General features: G+C 45.1%; 1 protein-coding gene across 1 annotated transcript; it reads left to right on the forward strand.

Annotated features, from left to right (window-relative positions):
* The first annotated feature begins 9,078 nt into the window (after nt 1-9,078).
* PCMTD2 (protein-L-isoaspartate (D-aspartate) O-methyltransferase domain containing 2) lies at nt 9,079-19,197 on the forward strand. The gene is made up of 6 exons (XM_068207884.1): nt 9,079-9,262; nt 11,582-11,910; nt 13,160-13,262; nt 15,027-15,198; nt 16,030-16,153; nt 17,667-19,197. Exons 2-6 carry the CDS (start codon nt 11,604-11,606, stop codon nt 18,047-18,049), a joined length of 1,089 nt encoding a protein of 362 aa, XP_068063985.1. The 5' UTR covers nt 9,079-9,262; nt 11,582-11,603; the 3' UTR covers nt 18,050-19,197.
* The last annotated feature ends 1,715 nt before the right edge of the window (nt 19,198-20,912 follow it).

Below are 20,912 nucleotides of genomic sequence, written 5' to 3' on the forward strand. Positions count from 1 at the left end.
AACACACAGCTGGGTGGTCAGGAAGGGGTTAGCTTGTTCCCACCGGGCTGCTGGGGAGAGAAAGCAACTTTGGTCTTCAGAGATGCCATTTAGCATCAAATTCATCCCTCCTGGGCCTCAGAAAGAAAATGTGAGGCTGGGGAGCAAAGGGATGGGCTTGAGATGACACTGCAGCCAATAGAGCAGCCCTGAGCTGGAAATTGCTCCAGCACAGCTTGGTTGGATTCAAAGGCTCTGGCCTGCACTTGTTAGCACACTCACTTCTCCCACGCTTTTATGAGAAGATATATCCTGAAACGACCTCCTGCTTTGTACAGAAGGGCTTGTGGGACTGAGGCTTTGGAAAGCACAAGGATGATGCATTCTTCAGACAAATAGCTCTTGTTATTCCAGCTGCCTTCATCTCCATCCCTCGGTGGGATGAATAACCAGCAGCTGTTGTAGAAATGGCAGTATCTGTTTTAAAGACATTTTTGACCCTGTCAACAAGGAAATATAAGAACCTCTAAAGCCTGCCTTCATATCCATGACTGCAGTGCTCTTTTGTTTAAATGACAGGGACTATCTGTGATGACCCAAAGAAACATGAGCCACAAAGGGGTAGAACAAAGACACACGCTCTGCCTGAGCTTCCTAGAAGGACCTGTCCATGCTAAGATGCCCTCGCAGCATCCTGCCCACTGCAGGTTAACACCAGCACATCCTTATTGAAACCAGGATGTGCCAGAACTTTTCCTTGCTTCTTCCTTACTCACAACAAGTCCCAAAGTCCATCTACACTGAGCATGAGGCAATGGTTGAATGGTTTTGACTCAAATAGGAGCTAACCTGGCCTTAGCACTGCGGGGAAGTTTGTTTTGATAAGCTGAGTCCAAGATCAAGCTCCTCAGGTTTTGCCATTTGTTAAAGGACTCCTACTCAGGCTCCAGCATTTAATATTCCAGCCTAACCATGCTGAGGCTGTTTAGCAATTAAATAACATAAATCCAGAAGCTAGATTAATAAACAGTCTGGTCTGTCTAGAGCAGTCTACAGGGTGGAGAGATAAAACTATAAAATATTTATTACCAACTTGGGGATGAAGTCATTAATTTAATAAATACCCATTGCTTTGCTTCTTACAGTTTTTAGGAGTCTGAAGGTTGCAGAAGATTAGGTGGGAAACTTACTGCTTCCCTGCTGAGTGGAGCTTTTCCCATGAAAGCCAGGGCCCAGCTCCCATCTGTCACCCCATTACGTTTGGAAGTGGTGAATATATTACTGTGCTGCTTCCCAAAATAAAACAAAACAAAATTTCTGCTGGCCACATGGCAAGCCTCCGCAGGATTTAATGAGGACACTGCCCTTTGTGCACGAGGCCACTTCCAACAGCTGTAAAGACGAAGGCAGGGGGATCTTTGACCATGCTCATGATGTGGCTCCCATGGCGAGCACAGCCCTGGCAGCACTGCCAGTGCAGGTGCCTTTGAGGACCAAAGCTTTGGCTGCCTCTTGTCCTGAGAGGTCGGGAGCACTGTGTGAGCCTCCCTCACCAAGGATTTCTCAGTGGGTCTTCACGTTTTCAGGAGAGGGAACAAGGGTATTAGTTGGGTCCCTGCTGTGATTTGATATTGGGGAGCATCCAGGACTTAGATCCACACATCTGCTTTGCAGTGATTATGGCTGGAGTCCCCTGATGAGTGTGTTCCCCTGCTGACAGCTACAATTTGCAGCAATGCTGTAGCAAAAGTCATGGGGGGAGAGGGAGGGAGGGCAGCTGTGCGCCCTCCGCATGTTTTGTCATCGGTTTCATCCAGGGATAACAAAGGGGTGCCAGCTGAGGGAGTGGGGTTTGAGCAGGAGCAGTGTGTGATGTGGGACATCACTGCTGATGAGGGGCTGAAGCACTGTTAATCCTCCCCAATAACTGCACTGACAGCAAAGGTAATCAAATTCCCTAAATAATTGAGTTGAATCGTTAGCCTATTTTGTAAAATAAACCAAAAACGGGCTCAGCCTGTGAACACCAACCACAGCATGGGTGAACACAGGGATGCAGCCACCCAGGCCTGCCTGGCCTGTGACTGCTGACTTGCCAGCAGCACTTAGTGTTCACCCCTGCTCCTGAGAAGGGCAGGGGAAACAGCTCAGGGAGTCCTGAAGGCTGCTGGGGGGGCTCCTGATGGGACAGAGCTCAGTCACCAGCCTCGGAAGAGCCCCGTTGTCCATGGGCATCTCTGATCCTCCTCCAGTCCTGGCGAGCTGCAGAGCCACGGAACTGATCCCAGGCAAAGCAGCAATGAGTGGGAATCCCAAGTGGGTGCCTTGAGGAAGTAAGAAAGGTCAACAGGAGAGATGGTCACCAGGGATGGAGAAAGGCATCTGTGCTCTCCAGGTGAGAAAGGGAAACAACAGCTGTAAAATAATGCTCTGGCTTCTGAGACTCCCACAAAGGAGATTCTTGCCTGAGGTTTGCGGGCAGCTCAAAACAGACAAGTCCGAACCTGGGTGGCCAGGTCCTGGACATGAGAAGCTCTTGGTGGGTGGATCAACTGCAATATCTTGGCCAAGACTTTGTACCACAAACAGAGTGAGATTTTAGGGGTACTTTTAGCAGGGTAGGGAGGAGAAGGAAAGAGAAAGAGAAAATTCTTGTGAATCACAACAGACCTGCAAGATATTTCTATTGTCACCCAAAAAGTAACAGAAAGGTTTCTGCAGAGCATTCACCTCAATTTTTCTGTCACAACAGACTAATTTGAAACTGTCAGCACAAGCATCTTTGTCCTGACCATCCTGCACTGCAGTACACATCCAGCACAGGCAGAGCTAACTGCAGAGGCCCCACTCCAGTATCATGTCATCACATTACCCTTTCATTTCTCTTATCAATGCTGCCAGTCAGTTCCACTCCTTATTCCCAGCCCTTATCACAACAAGCCAAAAAAGTGCAGAACATCAGACAGGAGGGGGAAAAAAAAGAACAGGTGAAATTCTGATTTTGTCAGCTAAAATACTTTCTAGATGAGCTCTGCCCACAAAGCAGCTGAATCTTGGTGATATAGTTGCCAAATTTTAAATTTGCCCCCCTCCCCCATCTCTCCCCTCAGCTCTTAGCTCAAAGTGGAGTCCTGACATTGCAAAGTGTTAATAGAATTAGTCTCCTGCTATAAACTGTTCACTGGGGCTTGTTAGCTCAATTGTTGATGCTAAATTCTTATCAGCAGAGCCACCTAAAAGAGCATTAATCAAGAAAGCCTGAACTCCCTGCCCGGGTCACAGAAATTTAATTAAACCTCGAGTAAAACTGGAAAATCATTTTGAAAAGAGAAGAGACAAATGCAAAATGTTTTTCATCATTTGACTTTGCATCTCTGCAGTCAGCTGTGATTTCAAAGGGTGTTTTGCCACAGCAAAGGCTGAGGGAAACACAGAAAAGACTTTCCTCAGTGCCTCCTTTAATACAAGGTCCTGGTGCTCATTCAGGGTAAATGAAATATGGAAACTCACCAATTGAGGCCTGTTAAGGACCTGCACCCACAAATGCAAAGGAGCAGAATGCAAGTTCAAGTAACACAGTGATCTCCATGAGTAAGGTTCTGTTATGTTTAAGGTAGTGTTATGGTTATTAATTTATGGATTTGCATCTATTTTCCATTTGTTCTGCAGAAAGTCTCATGCAACAAACTATTTATTTGGCAGTCACAGAGAAATATCGGTATTGGTACCACCTTATGTGAGATATTGTGTGTAGTTCTGGGATCTCTCTTTGGAAAAAGAAAAGATTAATTTATCCTTGAACAGGTGCGGAGAAGGACTGGCAGAGTGATTAGCAGAACTGAGATCCTGTCTTAGGAGAGGAGATTAAAAGAGCTTGGCTTGTTTAGCCTAGAAAAACAAAGGTTAAGAGAGGATATGATTACTTTTCATAAATACATTCAGGGTGGGAGGAAGGGGAAAGATTTATGTTAGATGATAATACAGGTGGGAGATCAAATAAGGCGCATCTTGGCCAGGAATAAACTGGGAAATCTGAAGATGTTTTCCCATTGCTGGAAGAGAGAGGTTTTGGAAGACCCTTCTGAGCACGATGGATGAGTCCCCGTGGTCTTTGAGAGGACAAATGTGGCTGACTCAGCCCCACCAGTGAGTCTGCAGGTGGGACACGTAGGACTGCCAAAGGCAAAGGAGGGAAGTGTGATATGCCTGCCATCTGATGGCATTTTTATTGTTTATAGATCCATAAAACCCATTGATTTTATTTAATGCATGAATCACTTGAAAGATCCAGGAATGGTTTTCTTCCTCCATCAATATGAAAAGCTTGATTTCTGAGATTTTTATTTGGGAGCTGCCTCCTAAATCATGGCAGATGGGTCACAACAAGGCAACAGAGGGACAGGACAGAGAGCTGGGCTTGCTGGTGCTCCTGGCAGTACCAAAAAGAGATGAAACACCTCTCTGCTCCATGTCCCCACTGTCCGGGATGTCTGGTGACACCTCCTCCCACTCTCAGCCACGCTGCAGCATCTCCTGGCTGCCTTCCTTCGATGACACACTTAAGTGAGATGAATCCAGGGCTTTAGGAGTCCTTTTTCCATGTGGCACTGGTTATGTGCGGTGCAATCCAGTGGAAATCAAGACATATGCTCTTCCTCTTGCTTCAGCAATTACTCACAGAGCCCTGAGATGAAGTGAAGCAAGAGGACACACACACACACACACACACACATATATATATATGCAAATATAGAAATCCTTTGCATGGGCAAGAGGATCTCAAGCGATTTGCTGTCGGTGTGTTAATATTAATTCTAGTGTAAATGCATATGTCTGCATGTATTTGCATATATGCATGTGTGTGCATATGCATATTTAGAATATTTGCATATGAAAGTGGTATAGAGCCAAACTGACCACAGAAAAGGCAACACGGCATATTTTAGAAAATGAAAAAAAAAAAAGTGGTGAAAATATACCCCCTATGATTTAATGCTCCCCCAGCTCTTAATTTATGTGAGTCCTCCTGTCACTCACTAATTACCCTGCTGACTTAACCAACCATCTGTATCACCATGCTGCAGGTCAGCTCAGACTGCTGGGCCCTGGTTTGGGGGCTAAAATGCATTTCTGCTGTTTGATCTTCCAAATAAATGAAATAATCTCATTTTAACTCAGCATCACTAAGAGATCAGAAGTTAATTCATGCTGACTGTTGTTCTGAAAATATTTATTAAAGAAACTGGATTTAAAAAAATGAAGTTGGAAACCGTAAAACGTGGGAAAATAAAGACAAGGAAAATCTTGGCTTCAGCTTGGCCTTGTGAAAATTGCTCGCTCCCAGCAATTATCTCAGCTAATGAAGGATGGAGACTGATTCTCTCTGGTGAGCCTGTGTCTGCTGAGAGCAGGGACTTGTGCCTGTGAGGGACCCTGCCCCAGCCCGGGAGAAGATGCTGAGGTGCCACCTCTGAACCCCGCGGCAATGCCTGTACTGCTGGGGACACCTTGTGGTGCACGGCTGGGACAGAAAGGCTGCGATGGAAGTGCCACCAGGCCCTGCTTTCCTAATCCTGCTCCGCTTTTTCCACTCCCAGGGGTGCTGGGGCTCTCCAAGCCAGGGGCAGCTGCCCACAGGCGTTTGTAGGCAGGAGAGAGTCACTGATCTGTTGCTGACTGGAACTCCTGGCTCACAAAGCCCCAGGGAGCTGTAAGGAGGAGAGGAAGGACTTTGTAAAGAGCAGGGAAAGAAGAAACACAGAGAATCAGCAGCTGGAGACCCACAGAATGATGGAACACCCAACCTTTTTTTTTCTCTTAAATGTAGGGATTTTTGCAATATTATCAGGCAATCTTTGGTATCCCCCAGAGCTGGAGCCCTGTGCTCTGGCACCCATGGAGGTGTTTTCAGCCACAGCTACATTCTCAAAGAAAAGAGATGGGAAAAAGCTGCCAGGGGAGGAGAACCAGTGGGAATCTGGGGATGAGCCCATGGAGCAGTGACAGTGTGGCTGTCTGGGCACGGCGTGCCTCGAGAGATTTGGGCCACGTGCAGCAGAGACGTGCAGGAGTCAGAGGTGCAGAAAACAACCTGTCCCTTGGGGATGATGTGACCTTTCAGCTGCTCCCTCCCCATGGCTCTGCTCCTGACAGATTTGGGGTGCAGGCAATGAGGTGGGGACCTGCAATAGGTAAATATCCTCCCTGTGGCAGCAGCTCTCTGGCCACAGAGAGCAGGCACAGACTTTCCCAGGCATTTTCCTGGGGAAGGCTGTGAGAACATCAGAGAAAAGAATGAGAAACAATTCTTATCTTCACTTGCTGCACCTGCTGTTGTGCACATGTGGAATGTGCCATGGAGATTTGTTTAGCAAAGGGTGATTTCTTAATTGGACACTGGATGGTGTTTGTATTGATTGACCAATTAGATCAAAGCTGCGTTGGGCTTGCTGTAAGTGTTACTGAGTTTCTTAATAAGTATAGAATAATATAGTATAAGATGATATAATAAAGCAATTGATCAGCCTTCTGCAATTAGGGAGTTAATGCTAATGATTACCTGGCTGGGGGCCTGCGGGGACATCCTCCCTGTGTGTTTCTCTTGGCTAATCCCTGCAATTCTCTGGAAACAGAAGCTGCAAGCCTCACTGATCTTGGCAGTTTAAGGCTGCTAGGAGTCATGAATACACCCGGGAGGGGACAGGGTATTTGGGAATCCCTAAAACACCCCTCAAGTTCTTACTGGCCTTCCTGAGGACTCACTGCTGCCAGAAAGAAGCACATGCAGTGCTCTCCTCTGCCCCTGTGAGCTCTCCGTTGGCAGCACAGCTGCTTTAGCAACAATTGCAATATTTTTTTCTTTTAAACCAGCTTTTATTTTAACAATTTTTGAAAAAAAAAAACCAAAAAACCAAACAACCAAAACCCAACTGCTATTTTCCAAGTGATTCCAGCAGCAAAGGGAACAGATGCTGAATGGAATCACACGTGCAAGGAGTTTGTGTGTCCTGCGTCTGCAGTTTCCAGTGCATTGCCATTATCCCTGAGCATTCTCCGTGTGAAAGATGAGGAGAGTGCAATCACCACGGCCTGTTTCGGTTGAATCAGCAAGGAGGAGTTTCAGAGCTGGCTCTCCACGAATAATCCCATTCTCCCAGGCAGCTGTCTTCTGCAAAATGAAAGTGCAGACATCTACAGTATTACCCTGCGCCTGTTTGCAGAGTCTGCTGTTACCACGTTAATGAAGGGAGCTGAGATAATCACCTTAAAGCATAAATAAATCTCGGATGCTGACTCACTTTCTCCTATTTGAATCTCATTTACCAGGGTAATTCTTATTTTTTTCCACTGCAGGCTTGTTGTGTCTGCCAAGACAGCTTTTTTTTTCCACAATTCATCTCCAGAGAACTTGAATTAAGAGGCCTCTTGTCTTGTTGCAGTTATTCCTTCTTATTTTGCAGCCACCCGAAGTCCTAGATCCAAGGCCAGGCCAGACAATTTGATTTCATCTGCAGCATCAGCCAATGCTGAGTGGGTCACTTACACACGAAAACAAACATGCACTTTTGGAGGATAATTTCTCTCAGTCTGAGACAGGTGACAGGAGACACCTTTTCCCCAGGTCACTGAAGGAGCTCCCACAGGTGTGTAAAATTTAAGTTTGTGGCCTAACACTGGGATCCCTCACTAAATGAATGGCATATCAAATGTTGTGAAGTTTCACAATATTCCATGTTTCCTTCAAGCCCCTGGAATCAGGTGAATCTGCATCTCACTTAATTATCCCTCAGTAAATTCACATCTGGAACTTATGCTTACAGAGGAAAAAAAAAAAAAAATCAGAGCATGTGACTAAATTTGGATGTTCATCAGCTCAAAATGAAGAATATCAACCAGTTCCCACCACAATTTTTTTTCCCCTAAGTTCCCATGATTTTTTCCCAAGCCTGACTAATGATACCAGAACATCTGGTGCTGGCCAGGCTTCACTCCGGAGGTTTGGCTGCTGTGTCTGTGCCAGCAGCTCACTGGCATGCCCCCTGCCTCTCGCTCCTGCATCCCTCCCGCATCCCGGGATGCCTTGTGAGGTCTGACCTAGAACAGAGACTAGACAGAGTTAAAGAATAAAGTAGGGATTTAATAAAAGGATCTCTTCAATGGATCCACCTTGGGCAGCACCAGAGCCCAGCCAGGGCTGCACCCAAGATGAACCAAAATGGTCACAAAATGCACGAGCGCTCCCGGGGGCTCTCACTGTGATCAGCTCTGCTCCATTGGCACGTTGCAGTTCATTGTCCCATTCCAGCTCCAGCCCATGCAGTCCCATCCTGCTTGTTTTCCTCTCTCCAGCCCACGTTGTTTGTGCTCCTGGGCCTGAGGTTTGCATCATTTGTCCTTGGTCCCCAGCTAGGGAAGGAATTGTTTTGTCTCCCTGCTCTGTGAAGAGAGCTCACCATCCCCTAACATGAAGCTCAGAAGTACACACTAAAGCAGTACAGAACGTGAAAAATATAACAGCTAAAACCTGAGGCATCCCCGGATGCCCCGATGCCACCAGGAGCTGGGACAAGGCTGTCACAGAGCCATCGCAGGCCACCAGGCCTGGGACAGCTGGGACAACTGGGCAGTGAGCTGGAGGAGCGGGTGTGGAGATGAAGCCTCGTGCTGGGAACAAAAAGTTTGGGAAGGGCAGAGAGTCCGGGAATGGAGAAAGGCATCCACGCTGGGATGGGGAGATGTGCCCAGGAGCTTTGCGATGGAAAAAACGAGAGTCACAGCCTGTGTCTGGTCCTGATACCTTACACTGAGTGTGCACGCCAAGGTTTGGGTAGTGGGGTGTCTTTTGGCAGAAGCTGCTGGAAGTCTTCCAAGGCTCTGCTGGAGCCATTCCAGCCGGCTCCAGCCCCGAGACTGCCCTCACGGGACCAGCCCCGCTACCGTCCTGCCCCCGCCGGCTCTGGTGGTACGGCCCAGACCGAGCAGTGGAGCGCTCCCTTCCACCCCCCGGCCCGCGGCGGTGGTGCGCTCCGCGCATGCGCAGTGCCGCGCTCGGAGCTCAGCTGGGCAGTGTTTACAGCCCGAGCGCGCCGGCCTGGGCCGAGCCGAGCCGAGCCGAGCCGAGCCGAGCCGAGCCGAGCCGAGCCGAACCGAGCCGAGCCGAGCCGAGCCGAGCCGAACCGAGCCGAGCCGAGCCGAGCCGAACCGAGCCGAGCCGAACCGAACCGAACCGAACCGACCCGACCCGACCCGGGACGAACCCAACGGAGCCGAGCCATCCGCTGAGGTACCGCTTTTGTCTGAAAGCACGGAATAACCTCCCCTGTGCCCCTCCCGGTGCTGGGTCAGGGCAGGGACTGGCCCGGGGACCTGCCGGGGGTGGGCAGCCGCAGTTCTGTGCCTCCAGCATTGCTCTGAGCCCTGCCCGAGCGGGGCTGCTGTGCCTGGGCAGGAGCCGCGGGTTCCAGTGCTGCGTTCCCGGCGTCGGGCTGCGCGCTGGGCTCGGGTTCGGGTTTGTTTTCCTCGGAGGGGAAGGTGGCAACGAGGGGATGTTTCAACACGCAGAGACACCTTTGATGTCTCTGTTTGGGGCAGCGGTCCGAATTTCTGCCTGTGGACTTTGTCCCTGCTCAGGTTTGGGGAAATCTCTGTTTTGTGTTAGAAGCGATGAAAATGCACCCGGGGTTTGCTGAGGAGGGAGAGGGTTTTGTTTTGAAAAGTTTATTAAAAGGAAGCCCTAGTGGGTTCCCATTTCCCACCAAGTTACGTGAGGCTGTGGAAGAGAGGAGTTTGAATGCCAGAGTTTTAAGTTGTTCCTGTAAAACATGCATGTTACTGGAAGTAAGATAATGTCCAGGGAAAGTGATGGTTTCAGAAGTGACTGACACCTGTCACAGCGCGGGTATTCCCTGATCCCATTATGAAAATGTCTCAGCCAGCTGTGTTTGTTGTTGTTTTCTGAACATGGAAGAGCCCTTGTTGTCCATGGAGCTGAGCTGAAACCAGGTCAGACCAGTTGTCCCAGTGGGGCTTGCGTACATCAGCAGGAATTTGTTGGTGATCCAAAGTGGAGCACTGTTAAAGGCACAACTTCGTGCTTTAAATCTAAAACTGTAGATTTAAATTTTTTTTTAATAGCAAAAAGAGTGGAATAATGAAGGAAGCCTAAGAACATAAAAGAAAGTCAAGGGAATCAAGACCCTTGGTGAAGAGGGTGTTTTAATGTGGAATGTTAAATAAAAAACTGAAGATACAGGCAGCCCTGTGTTGCAAATGCAGTGAGGTTTTGTGTATGCAAGAGGAGAGGGAAAAAATAATTGGTACATTAACCCACCTGAACCTTTAACCTGATGTGTTCCCACTGTGAAGTAATAAAAGAGAGTCCTTTTTTTATTTTTTTTGTAGAGAAAATGAAATGGAGGAGTAACTGGAAAGGAGAGGGGTGACGTTTTATTTCAAGTGTTATTAATGGTCTTGAACTGGATTGATGTGTTTGAGACATGAATGGATTAAGAACTGGCTCTAGTTCCCTGCCTAAGTATATCCTATTTTGTGTGCCTCTACAGGTAATCAGAACGGTGTGTTATTTGAACAACTGTGAAATCTCCTTGGAGTCCTGTAGCTTTGCTTTATTTCCTCAGAAGATGAAGGTTCATAATTTGCTGTGGCTGAAAGCAACAAATAAACCCCAACAATTTCGCTGTAGGCAGATCTTCTGATCCCAGGAATGAACTCCAAAGCTGCTGCTTCGTGGTTATTACTGTGAGCAGGGAAAGACATTGTAAACAAACACATCTTAAATCATGTTGTGCTTTCTGGAAAGGATTTTTTTTTCCTTAATGTATGAGAAGGGGAGAAGAAGCCAGGTTAATTTTGAGTGGTTTTGTTCCCCTGTACGTTTTCCTTTAAAACGTGTAGGCTGCAGTGGGAATTCTCTTTGGAGCTGCTGTCTGTGTCATTAAGTGCTTTACTAATGGTGGTGGCTCAGGCTCTGGAGATGAGCTGTGTGAAAGTGCATTTGCTAAAGTGCATTTACCAAAGTAAGCAAGGTTGACAGGTCAGAGTTTTGTTGGGTTTTTTGAACCTCTGTGCAGTCAATGTCCTGATGCATGTTCAAAGGAAATGCAGTTTGAGATTTTTCTGGATTTTCTGCCTGTGTCTTAGTCTCGTCAGTTGCCATTGGTGCTGTTAGAGGTGGAAAGTTTGTGTGACAGGAGCTCTGACAGACAGCCCAAACTTGCCCTGTTGTTTGGGCTTGCATTGAAAAATGACCCCCAAGGGCAGGAGCTGGAATAATCCTTTGTATAAAAGGGTTCAGTGGAAAAGCTGATGTGCTGGTAAAACGGTGGGAGGGTTTGAAGACAGGCCTTGCACACTGAAATTGCCTATTGTGATTTTTTTTCCCCCACTGCTGTCAGGTACTGGATGCCAGATCTGCTGCATTTTGCTTTCCATTGTTGGGATGGGGGACGGGAGCACTGGGGTGAGGTTTTTCCCTTGGAGCAGGTAAAAATCTCTCTCAAAGCACTCCACGTACAGCAGCATGATTTAGTGTTGGAATGCATGTTCTGTACCTCACCTTGCTTTGTTGTTATCTCACTTTTAGCGTTTATAGGAGGCTGCTGAAGATGGGAGGCGCGGTGAGTGCGGGAGAAGATAACGATGAATTAATTGATAACCTGAAGGAGGCCCAGTACATCAGGACAGAGCTGGTGGAACAGGCATTCCGAGCCATTGATCGGGCTGATTACTACCTGGAAGAGTTCAAAGACAATGCCTACAAGGATTTGGCATGGAAGCATGGAAATATTCATCTCTCAGCACCATGCATTTACTCAGAAGTGATGGAAGCTTTGGACCTGCAACCAGGGCTGTCGTTTCTGAACCTTGGCAGTGGCACTGGTTATCTGAGTTCCATGGTTGGACTCATCCTGGGTAAATACCTCTTCAGTCACGTTAACTGGTTGTGTTAGAGCTTTGTAAACAGGTTTTGAAATTGGGGATGAGGTATTCTTCCACTAATGAAGCTAAAAAGGTAGCTGGGAAAGTAAAGAAGGCATTAATCCAGCTTGGCAATTTATCAGGATTCTCACAACCTTCTCTGGAACTGGATGGGATCCAGATTTCTGTGGCAGATCAGAACAGGCAGCAATGTATTTCCAAAGGTGGCTGTAGTCGATTCCTGCAGGTCTGGACACAAACCTGGGTTTGTTTCCCCTTAAGCAAGACCCCAGGTCAGGATCAGGAGTAGAGTTGAAACTGGGACTGAGCAAGTCCACAAAAATCTGTGACCGCTCTGTGCCTGGTTTGTGTTCACAGCCCTGTCTGGACTGAGACATGTTTGAGATCCACTTTTGACTCTTAACTCCCCAACACACAAATGGGAATATTCTCTGGAAAACACTTTAGTGCAGCAGAACTGATTTTTTGACCACATCTACAGTGGCACAAAGCAAATTATCCAAGTGGAATTGGACAATTTAAATTCTCCGTGCAGTGTTTCAGTCAGAGTTGTGCTGCTAGGATAGATAGCAAGTGGCTATAGGCTACTCACTTAAATTTTGGAGGGGGGTGGTGTCCAGGGTTTTAACTGCTGGGATGTTTATTCTCAGGGTAAAGTTTCATTTCCCATTTGTGATTTTTCTCCTAGGTTTGTTGACAATACTTTGAATTCCAATATATAACTCCAGGGCTTTTATATTCTTTTTGCAGAAGTTACTCTGTCAGTTCTGAATAAAAAGCATGAGTGCTGAACAACTTTTGTATTTCCCAGTTTGTTTTTGCTGTTAATTGAGGTACAGTGTATGATGACTGTTCCTGATTAATTGAAGATATTTTTAGCATAAAAATAACATGGATGTGCTAAAACATGCAGACCTTTGAGATTTTTTTCCCAGTGGCCACTTTCACAGCAATGGCATCAGTGTTTCCCTCCTATAGAGAAGTTTCCTGCATAGTTAAGAGCAAATGATTCAGAATCAGCTGTGCACAAGAGGCTCATTTGCTGCCAGAAATTGCAGGTATATGGTTGCAAATCCCATTGTAGCAGTGAGAGAGCTGACCCTACGCAAACACTGACTGACACACATGGAACAATCTGCTGGAGGAAGGAACCCAAAGTGTGTTAATCCTGCTGGATTGTGTGTTGTTGCTGTTGCCATTCCTTGGTGTTCTGCACTTGCAGGTCCTTTTGGGGTTAACCATGGCGTGGAGCTTCACTCTGACGTGATCGAGTATGCAAAGCAGAAATTGGACTTTTTCATTAAAACAAGCGACAGCTTTGACAAGTAAGAATGCAAAATGCCTGTTGGGATTAATTTGGTGCTTTTGGCTTTACTCAGGGAAGTTCTTGCTCCCATGTGGCCCCTCTGGATTCAGGGTAATCTGAGGATTCAGGCTCCTTAGGCTTGCTGAGCTGCAGTGTGTGACCTTCGAAGCCTGTGTGTGTCATGGAGAATTTTCAGAAATGTTTGCAGAGTTTTTAATAGCAGTGCTGATGTTGCAGGGCTTAGAGGGAGCTGAGGAAGTTTGTTTATTTTTAAATGCACTTGCAGTAACAGCTTAAAACTTGCAAGTAACAATACTTGGTTGTGCTCGTGATCTGAGACCCTGCATGGTGATGAGATTATGAACTGGTTTTTGTGGCGGCCTAATGTGTTTTATCTGAGAAGAAGGAAAAATGGCATTTTAAAATATGAAGGTAGTTTTATGATGATTAAGTTGGTACTAAAACTGCCTGGGATTTGATTTATGTTCTTCCTTAGACCCTCCATTCTGCTGCTGTCACAAGTAATAACTTCCCAGCTAGATAACCATTGCCAATAGTAACCTCAGCAATAAAAGTTGTGGCTGTCACATTTTTGAATCTGTTTCATACTTTGTTCAAGCAGGGAAGCAAAGCATCTGTGAATACCTGATATCCTCCTCTCCTGGGAGGAAGAAAATTAAAATCATGGCATGCAGGATTTTAGGCTACTCAGCCTTTTGCTCCTCCTGCTGCCCTGGGAAGCTGCTGAGGAGGGGGTTGTATTTTTTGCATGTTGGCAGAAGACTGAAAGTTTCTAGTGCTCAACAGGGTTTTTTTTTTCAGTCATGTTGCTGTTGTTTGAGGAGATGTTTTAAGAAAGACTTTCTTCTCTCTCCAGACAAATATAGCAATGGAGCAAAAGCAAGCTGAATTCAGAAATTAACATGCCTGGAAAATTGGCTTTGCTGAGTGATGTCTGCTGGGTTGTGCTCCTGGAACAGTGTGTGCAGGAACTGTTCTCTGGCTGCTCTGAATGTCCAGCCCTCTTTGCAAACCCAAAAAGCTCCAGGAAGCATTTAGGAATAAATAGGTGCTGTGTTGAGCTGCCACTCAAGATACCAGTAAAAGAATGGATGTGTTGAACAACTCCTTCCAAAATCAGCCTTTAAACATAGGCCTTAAAACTTAGGGAGTTTTGGAGCTTGTAAGAAAACCAGAGGCATCAAAGAAATTTTTCTTTTAAACCAAGTCAGAAATAATGTAGGCAAAAAGTCTTTTTTATGAAGGGTGAAATCACAGTTCTTTTGAAGCTGATGGGAAAACTTCCATTGGCTTCAGCACAGCTTACTTCTGTATCATCAGGTGGTAATTCCCCACATCTGGAAACCAGTTAAAAGCTTTCGAAAATGCAAAAATAAACCCAGGTGCAGTCCTTAAAAGACTTTGGCATTTGGAAGCGCAGGTCTAGTATTTGCATTTTCATTTTATAACTGAGTCAGCATCAGGAGACTAAAAATAGCTTGTTCTGAAGAGTTACCTGCAGCTCAAATATGAAATTATACATCCTTATCCTTTGGAGATTTTAATCCATGAATTCTGACCTCATTTTCCTGTGGTTTTGAGACTTCTAGCTGTAGTCTGTTACAGTAATGTCTAGAATAGATGGGCTTTGGAGGAGAAAACCTGTAAAACTGTGGGCTTTTTTCAAGTGTTTTCCATAGTTCAATTTTTCCAGAATTGTGAAAATAATTTATTTGGATAAATCGTTGTATTCTTGTCTAATACAAGTATTTTTCACTTTCAGGTTTGAATTTTGTGAGCCATCCTTTGTCACTGGCAATTGTTTAGAGATTTCTCCAGACTGCACTCAGTATGACCGTGTTTACTGTGGTGCTGGAGTCCAGAAAGAGCATGAGGACTACATGAAGAACCTGTTGAAAGTTGGGGGAATTCTTGTCATGCCTCTAGAAGAGAAGGTTGAATGCCTTTTTGCTCATATTTCAGTTATTCTTAATTCTGATCTTGGTTTAGTCAGTAGCTGTTCCTTTATCTTGCCCTTGTATCAGTCTGAAGAAAGAATTAAGTGCACTGGTTTTCACTATGACTGAAAACTGAACTCTGCACATTCCTAATATTTAAGAAATTTGTAGTTTTGCAGTCTTCCATATATTAAAATCTGTTGTTAATTGCATTTTTACTTCCACACTGCAGAAAATGTGAGCAAAGCTTTGTTTGATTATATAATTTAGAGTTGTGCTTAATGGCAAAGCACAACTTTTTGCACCCTGACTGGCTCTTGAAAGAGTGTGCAGGATATTTCTATTTATAAGTGTCTGTGGATTCTTTTAGTAAAAAGTGGGTTAAATGCCTGACCTTCTACCACTGTCAGGGAATGTGAGAGGAGCAGCGTGCAGGGTTTCTTCCCAGTAAGAGGCTGTGCAGTGGGCTGGGGTAGGAGATTTGATCTGTGACCTTTTCAGGAGTGAGTGCTTGTGGTGACTCAGGAGTTTTCCCAGAGGTCAGACACAGTTGCTCTGGTCCAGCCTGGAGGAAGATCTGGGCAAGCAGAGTGACCCAAATTACCAGTGCCCATGCTCTGTTGCAATAGATGAAGTTACTTGGGGCTAGTCCTGCAAGGAGTTCCCAATATTTTTTTTTAAAAAGCAACATTTTTTCTCATCACCTTTTACTGTTGCAGCTTCCAGTACTTCAACTTGTTCAGACAGAAAAGTCATTTGTTCATTTTTTTGTTCAAAAATCTCATTGTAGTTCCCATAATGGACAATAATCTCCATGTTTTCCTTCAGTTGACTAAGATAACTCGGACTGGTCCTTCTGCCTGGGAGACCAAGAAGATTCTTGCTGTTTCCTTTGCTCCTTTGATTCAGCCAAACCACACAGATTCAGGAAAATCAAGGCTCGTTCACTTGCGTGAGTACAGACATTCCTGAGCTTGGGGGAATCCCTTCTGCTTGGCTGTGAGCTGTAGCATCCCTGGGAATCCTTTCAAGGAAAACTACTCCAAGTCCTTCATTTTTTAGAACAGTTGCTTGTCTTGTGCAAGCATTGGAGTTGAATGAAATAGATTCTAAATCACAGACTCACAGAATGAGCTGGTTTGGAAGGGACCTTAAAGATGATCTATTCTAATATTACTGCTGTGGGCAGGGACACCTTCCACTGGGCCATCATTCTAAAGAGAACTTATTTCTTGTGAAGTTGTACCTGAACTTTGCAGGGTGTTTTATCTTTGTTTTTGCACATTCTGTTCCAGTCCTGAATGATTGAATCCTGTCATGGTTCTCAGGCACTGTGCCACAAGGAGAGGAAAATAAACAAGCACTGCCTGTGAACAAATGTTGTATCTACTCAAAGACTCTCACCCACAGCAATCCAGAATTATCCTGAACCTGGAATGCTTGAGGGATACAAGTTGTGCAGTTCTTGGTTAGCTGTTTGAAATGCAGGTCGTATCAGTGGCCCCAATCTTTAGATAAAGACTTCAGTGTCAAGAAGCCTCTTAAGAGCACATGAAGACAGAGTTACTTTCATAAAGAGATTAGTCAGGCTTTGGTCTTAACCTGGAAAGGTGTCTGCACCACAAATGGAGCTCAGGAAACAGTCCACAGCATGCTATAAAGTCCCATAAGTGCATGTTTCAGCATGTTCTCACTTTGTAGTGAGACCTGCCCATAAATTCTATGTAGTTATTTTCTTCTTTTTTTTCATTCAGGTCCCAGCAAAACTCACTTGTTGGCAGAGGACAGGGACTTTTTCTGTCAGTTTTAATTCATTTTAGTTCATGGATCTGTGTGCATCTATACATTTTTTAATTCTTAGCTGCATTTCTAGGCTGGCAGCAAATAAGTGCAGAAGACAGAATAGTCTTCCAAGCCATTAATGTGGGAGGCATTTTAATACAGTAACTTACTGTAACATTGCTATAATTACTTCTACAAAATGGTTTCCAGCCTGTCTTCACCCACTAAGTCTGAAGCAGTTTTTGAAGAGCATAAATAGTACTTGTGTTTTATAAGTGCAGAACTTGGCAAAGCTGAAGGAACTGTACAATAGAAAAATCATTTTATGGAAGAATTCAACAGACTTCAGGTCTAGTTATCTACCACAGGAAAATACCTGATTCTAAGGCATGAAACAATCACAGCTCCCATCACTAAGTCTGCATTCATACAATCTTTAAGATGTGCATCTCAGAATAATTGAGAACTTGAAATCAAGGCAGGAGATTTTTTAATGAGAGAAACGCACAATTAAATTTCGTTTGGAAAGTTGCAACACAGTTTATCTGAGTTGACAGGAGCTGAATAGAGCTGTTTATGTAATCCCAGCAGGGAATTCAAATGGCCTGATTTAATCTGAGCAAACAGAACTTTTCCTGGGAGTACTTTCTCCGTCTCAGCTCACAGGTTTCGTTTGCTTGCAGCCCCCGTGGCCGTTCGCAGCCTGCAGGACCTGGCTCGCATCGCCATCAGAGGCACCATCAAGAAAATCATCCATCAGGAGGCCATGAGCAGAGCTGGGAACGGGCTGAAGAACCCGCCCAGGTTCAAACGGAGGCGCGTGCGGCGTCGGCGCATGGAGACCATCGTGTTCCTGGACAAGGAGGTGTTCGCCAGCCGCATCTCCAACCCCTCGGACGACAACAACAACAGCGAGGACATGGACGAGGAGAGGCCGGAGGAGGAGGAAACCAAGCCCTCTGAACTAAAGCCAGACCCTCCCGTAAACTTTTTGAGAGAAAAGGTCTTGAGCCTGCCATTGCCCGATCCCTTGAAGTATTACTTGCTTTATTACAGGGAAAAGTAGATTTTCTTCTTTTATAAAGTGGGAGGTAGGCAGAGAATAAAGTATTCCTTAGGGCTTGACAAACGTGTCCCACTTGCTTGCCTGCGAATGTGACACCCGAGGCAGTAGGCTGGCTGGGGAATGTGGCTGCTGTAAACTTTGACATTATAGCTTCTTTGAGTTCCTTCTTTCTTCTCAGTTGTGTGCTCTAGTTTTATTCTACAGCAGGGATTCCTTAGGAAGCAAGTTGGTGAAGTGCTCAGCTGCTTATGGAAAGGAGGATTTAATTCCCTCGAAACTGCAGGAGATATTCCTAAAAATCTCATGGCTGCTCTACCGAATATCAGTTGGGAAAAACTCCTGAGCAGTTCCCCAAAGACCTTTCCTGTCTGTGCTCTCTCCCACTAAACCTGCCATGTATTTGCCATGGTGTGCGTATAATGGAGGATGAAGATTATTAGTTAAAACCTGACCTGGCAAATCATGTTTCTTCCAGTAATCTGAAAAGCACAACTTTTACAGAAAGGAAAATTTTTGGAATTACCCTTGTGGCATCCAGGTTTTGAATGAGAAGGAAAGCATCGGCTCCCCTTTGGCTGGTCTGCTTTGCTTGTAAATAATATATAATTTTTCAGTAAGAAGTGTTTTACAAAATACTGGTTTTTTTAATGGAAAACCCCTGTTCTGGAGAACGAGTTGTTAGATTTTTGTGCTTCTTTTAAAACGATGGAGGCGAGTGAGGAATCACAAAGCTGTTTAACTTTGACAGGATGCAAGGGTAGTCAGGGTTGGGACTGCTGTCTCTGAAAATGTTTACAGAGAAATTCTGAGTGGGGAAAAAGGTAAAGAAAAGCTGCAGAGCAGTGAGTTTGTGCAAGCTGAAAGCAGTATCCGTGGGTTTTGCTGTCATGTGAGATAACTCAGATTGTCTGGGCTGAGCAGAGTGAGGTGCAGAGCACCAGCCTGAGCAGTAAATCGGTCAAACAGAGTTTTGGGGGGGGTCTGCAGAACCTGAGAGCAGCCTAGAGAGCCAAACTGATGCAGTTCTCAGGTGTTCCTGTGTGTGTGTGTGCCCTGCTGTGGTAAGGTGGCCAGAATACAACTTGTTCACGAGTGTTCCACAGCAGGGTGGAGCTGCTCAGCTTGGTAGGTGATTTTATTCCTGCAGCGATGAAGTGGAAATTTTAACAGGTTCTTATGGAAGGACTTGTCACTCTGCAATTCTGTGGATGTGAGCTGTAATTTTTATTTCCAAAACTCTCTGTCATGGTGATGGAGGGGGATGCCATGGAATCATAGGAATCATGGAATCATAGGAACAGAATGGTTTGTGTTGGAAGGGACCTTAAAGACTGTCTTGTTCCAACCCCCTGCCATGTACAGGGGCACCTTCCACTAGGCCAGGTTGCTCCCAGCCCCATCTAGCCTGGCCTTGGGCAGCTCCAGGAATGGGGAGTCCACAATGTCTGTGGATAATAAAATACTGTGTTTAGAAGAGGTTTACTTGGTTCAGCCTGTTTGGAAAATGTACCTAAACTGGTAAAGGCCAGAAAGAAAAGCTGGAGTTTGTGTTGATGTGAAATACTCCTAAAGCTGGGAGGAATGAAAAGCTCTCTTTCAGCAGGTAATGAAACTGTATTAAGGCATTGCCCCATCAGAAGCACTTAAGTTGGTATCACTTTGATATCTTTTGGGTTTTGTGCTGTCTCCTCATTTTCTGAGGAGGAATGAGTGAAGACTGCCAAATGGTCCTGAGTTGTACAATTTTTCACTTCATGAAAAATAATTTCCAAGTTCTGTGTGGCTTTGAAAATAAATGAATAACATGTATGTCTGAGCCTGAAGTGGAGAACTTTTCCTTGTTTAACAGGATTTTTGTGTCTCTTTGGGAATATTGTCTGATAATCCTGTATCATGTGGCTGCTGGCATGTAACACAGTCATAGGCTGGGTTTTGCCTCTGTTTTCCTGTCTCCACTTCTGGTCTCAATGGTACCCCAAGTTATCTTGCTCCCTTGGATCCCGATTTCTTTATTTGCAGTGGGGCAGTTCTGTGGCCACTGAGCTGATGTTTCTTGTAAAGATGCACGTCCCCATCATTGGATTCTGGCAACTCCCATGAATTTTTTTTTCTACAAATGCAAGTCCTGAATGTGGTGGTAAATAGAGGGTTAACAGAATCTGTGTATAATTATTCTCAGTGCTTCCCTACAGGCTGTGGCCTCTTATTTGTTGGAAAAGTCTGTTTAAGGGGTGTCATGCCAGGTATGTGCCTTTCTGGATTGTGGCACAATTTCCATGCCCCTCCATAGTCCAGGGTGCCTCCTGCTTTTGGCTACCAGGTCATTCTTCAGTTTAATCACAACACTTCTAAAGAAGTCCCTTTAAAAATGACATTAAACTTCAGGTTCCTGTTAGTAAGCCTTGCAGAGATTCTGTTAAAGCTGACCAGTTGAGGGAGGATTATCTTTCATTTATCCCTTGTTTGGTTTTTATCCCCATCCCACCCCCAGTTGTAAAAGGTATTTTATCAGATTTTTCACCAGATTTGCCTTTTTTACTACATTTGCTAGAATTTTTGTAGCTTTCTATAAGATGCATAAATACTGCTATTTTTTTCCTGGATAAGGTTGAATAAATAAATAAATATATATATAGGAAATTTATGTTCTAGGTTGTCAAATTGTTCCCTTGTCCAAAAAACTCCCACAGATCTAAACAAATAGTAGAAATTTTATGTATAATATAACTGTGAAATAGTATTGCTTATAGCCTGTAAATAAAGGGGAATTGTAAATACATTTTCCCTGTGCACAAGCACTTGCACTGTAGTTTTGTAGGCATTTCTAGCAGAGGGATTGAGGTAGAGCTGGGTTTGTATGGAT

This window comes from Anomalospiza imberbis, chromosome 17 (assembly GCF_031753505.1).
Source record: "Anomalospiza imberbis isolate Cuckoo-Finch-1a 21T00152 chromosome 17, ASM3175350v1, whole genome shotgun sequence".
In the NCBI taxonomy this organism is placed as follows: Eukaryota; Metazoa; Chordata; class Aves; order Passeriformes; family Viduidae; genus Anomalospiza; species Anomalospiza imberbis.

What these genes read in the sequence shown, in the direction of transcription:
- PCMTD2 (XM_068207884.1), top strand. Translation starts at nt 11,604, where the DNA reads ATGGGAGGCGCGGTGAGTGCGGGAGAAGATAACGATGAATTAATTGAT. An exon ending in TCATGCCTCTAGAAGAGAAG is followed by an intron (nt 15,199 to 16,029) that starts GTTGAATGCCTT and finishes GTTTTCCTTCAG; the next exon opens with TTGACTAAGATAACTCGGAC. An exon ending in ATCAAGGCTCGTTCACTTGC is followed by an intron (nt 16,154 to 17,666) that starts GTGAGTACAGAC and finishes GTTTGCTTGCAG; the next exon opens with CCCCCGTGGCCGTTCGCAGC.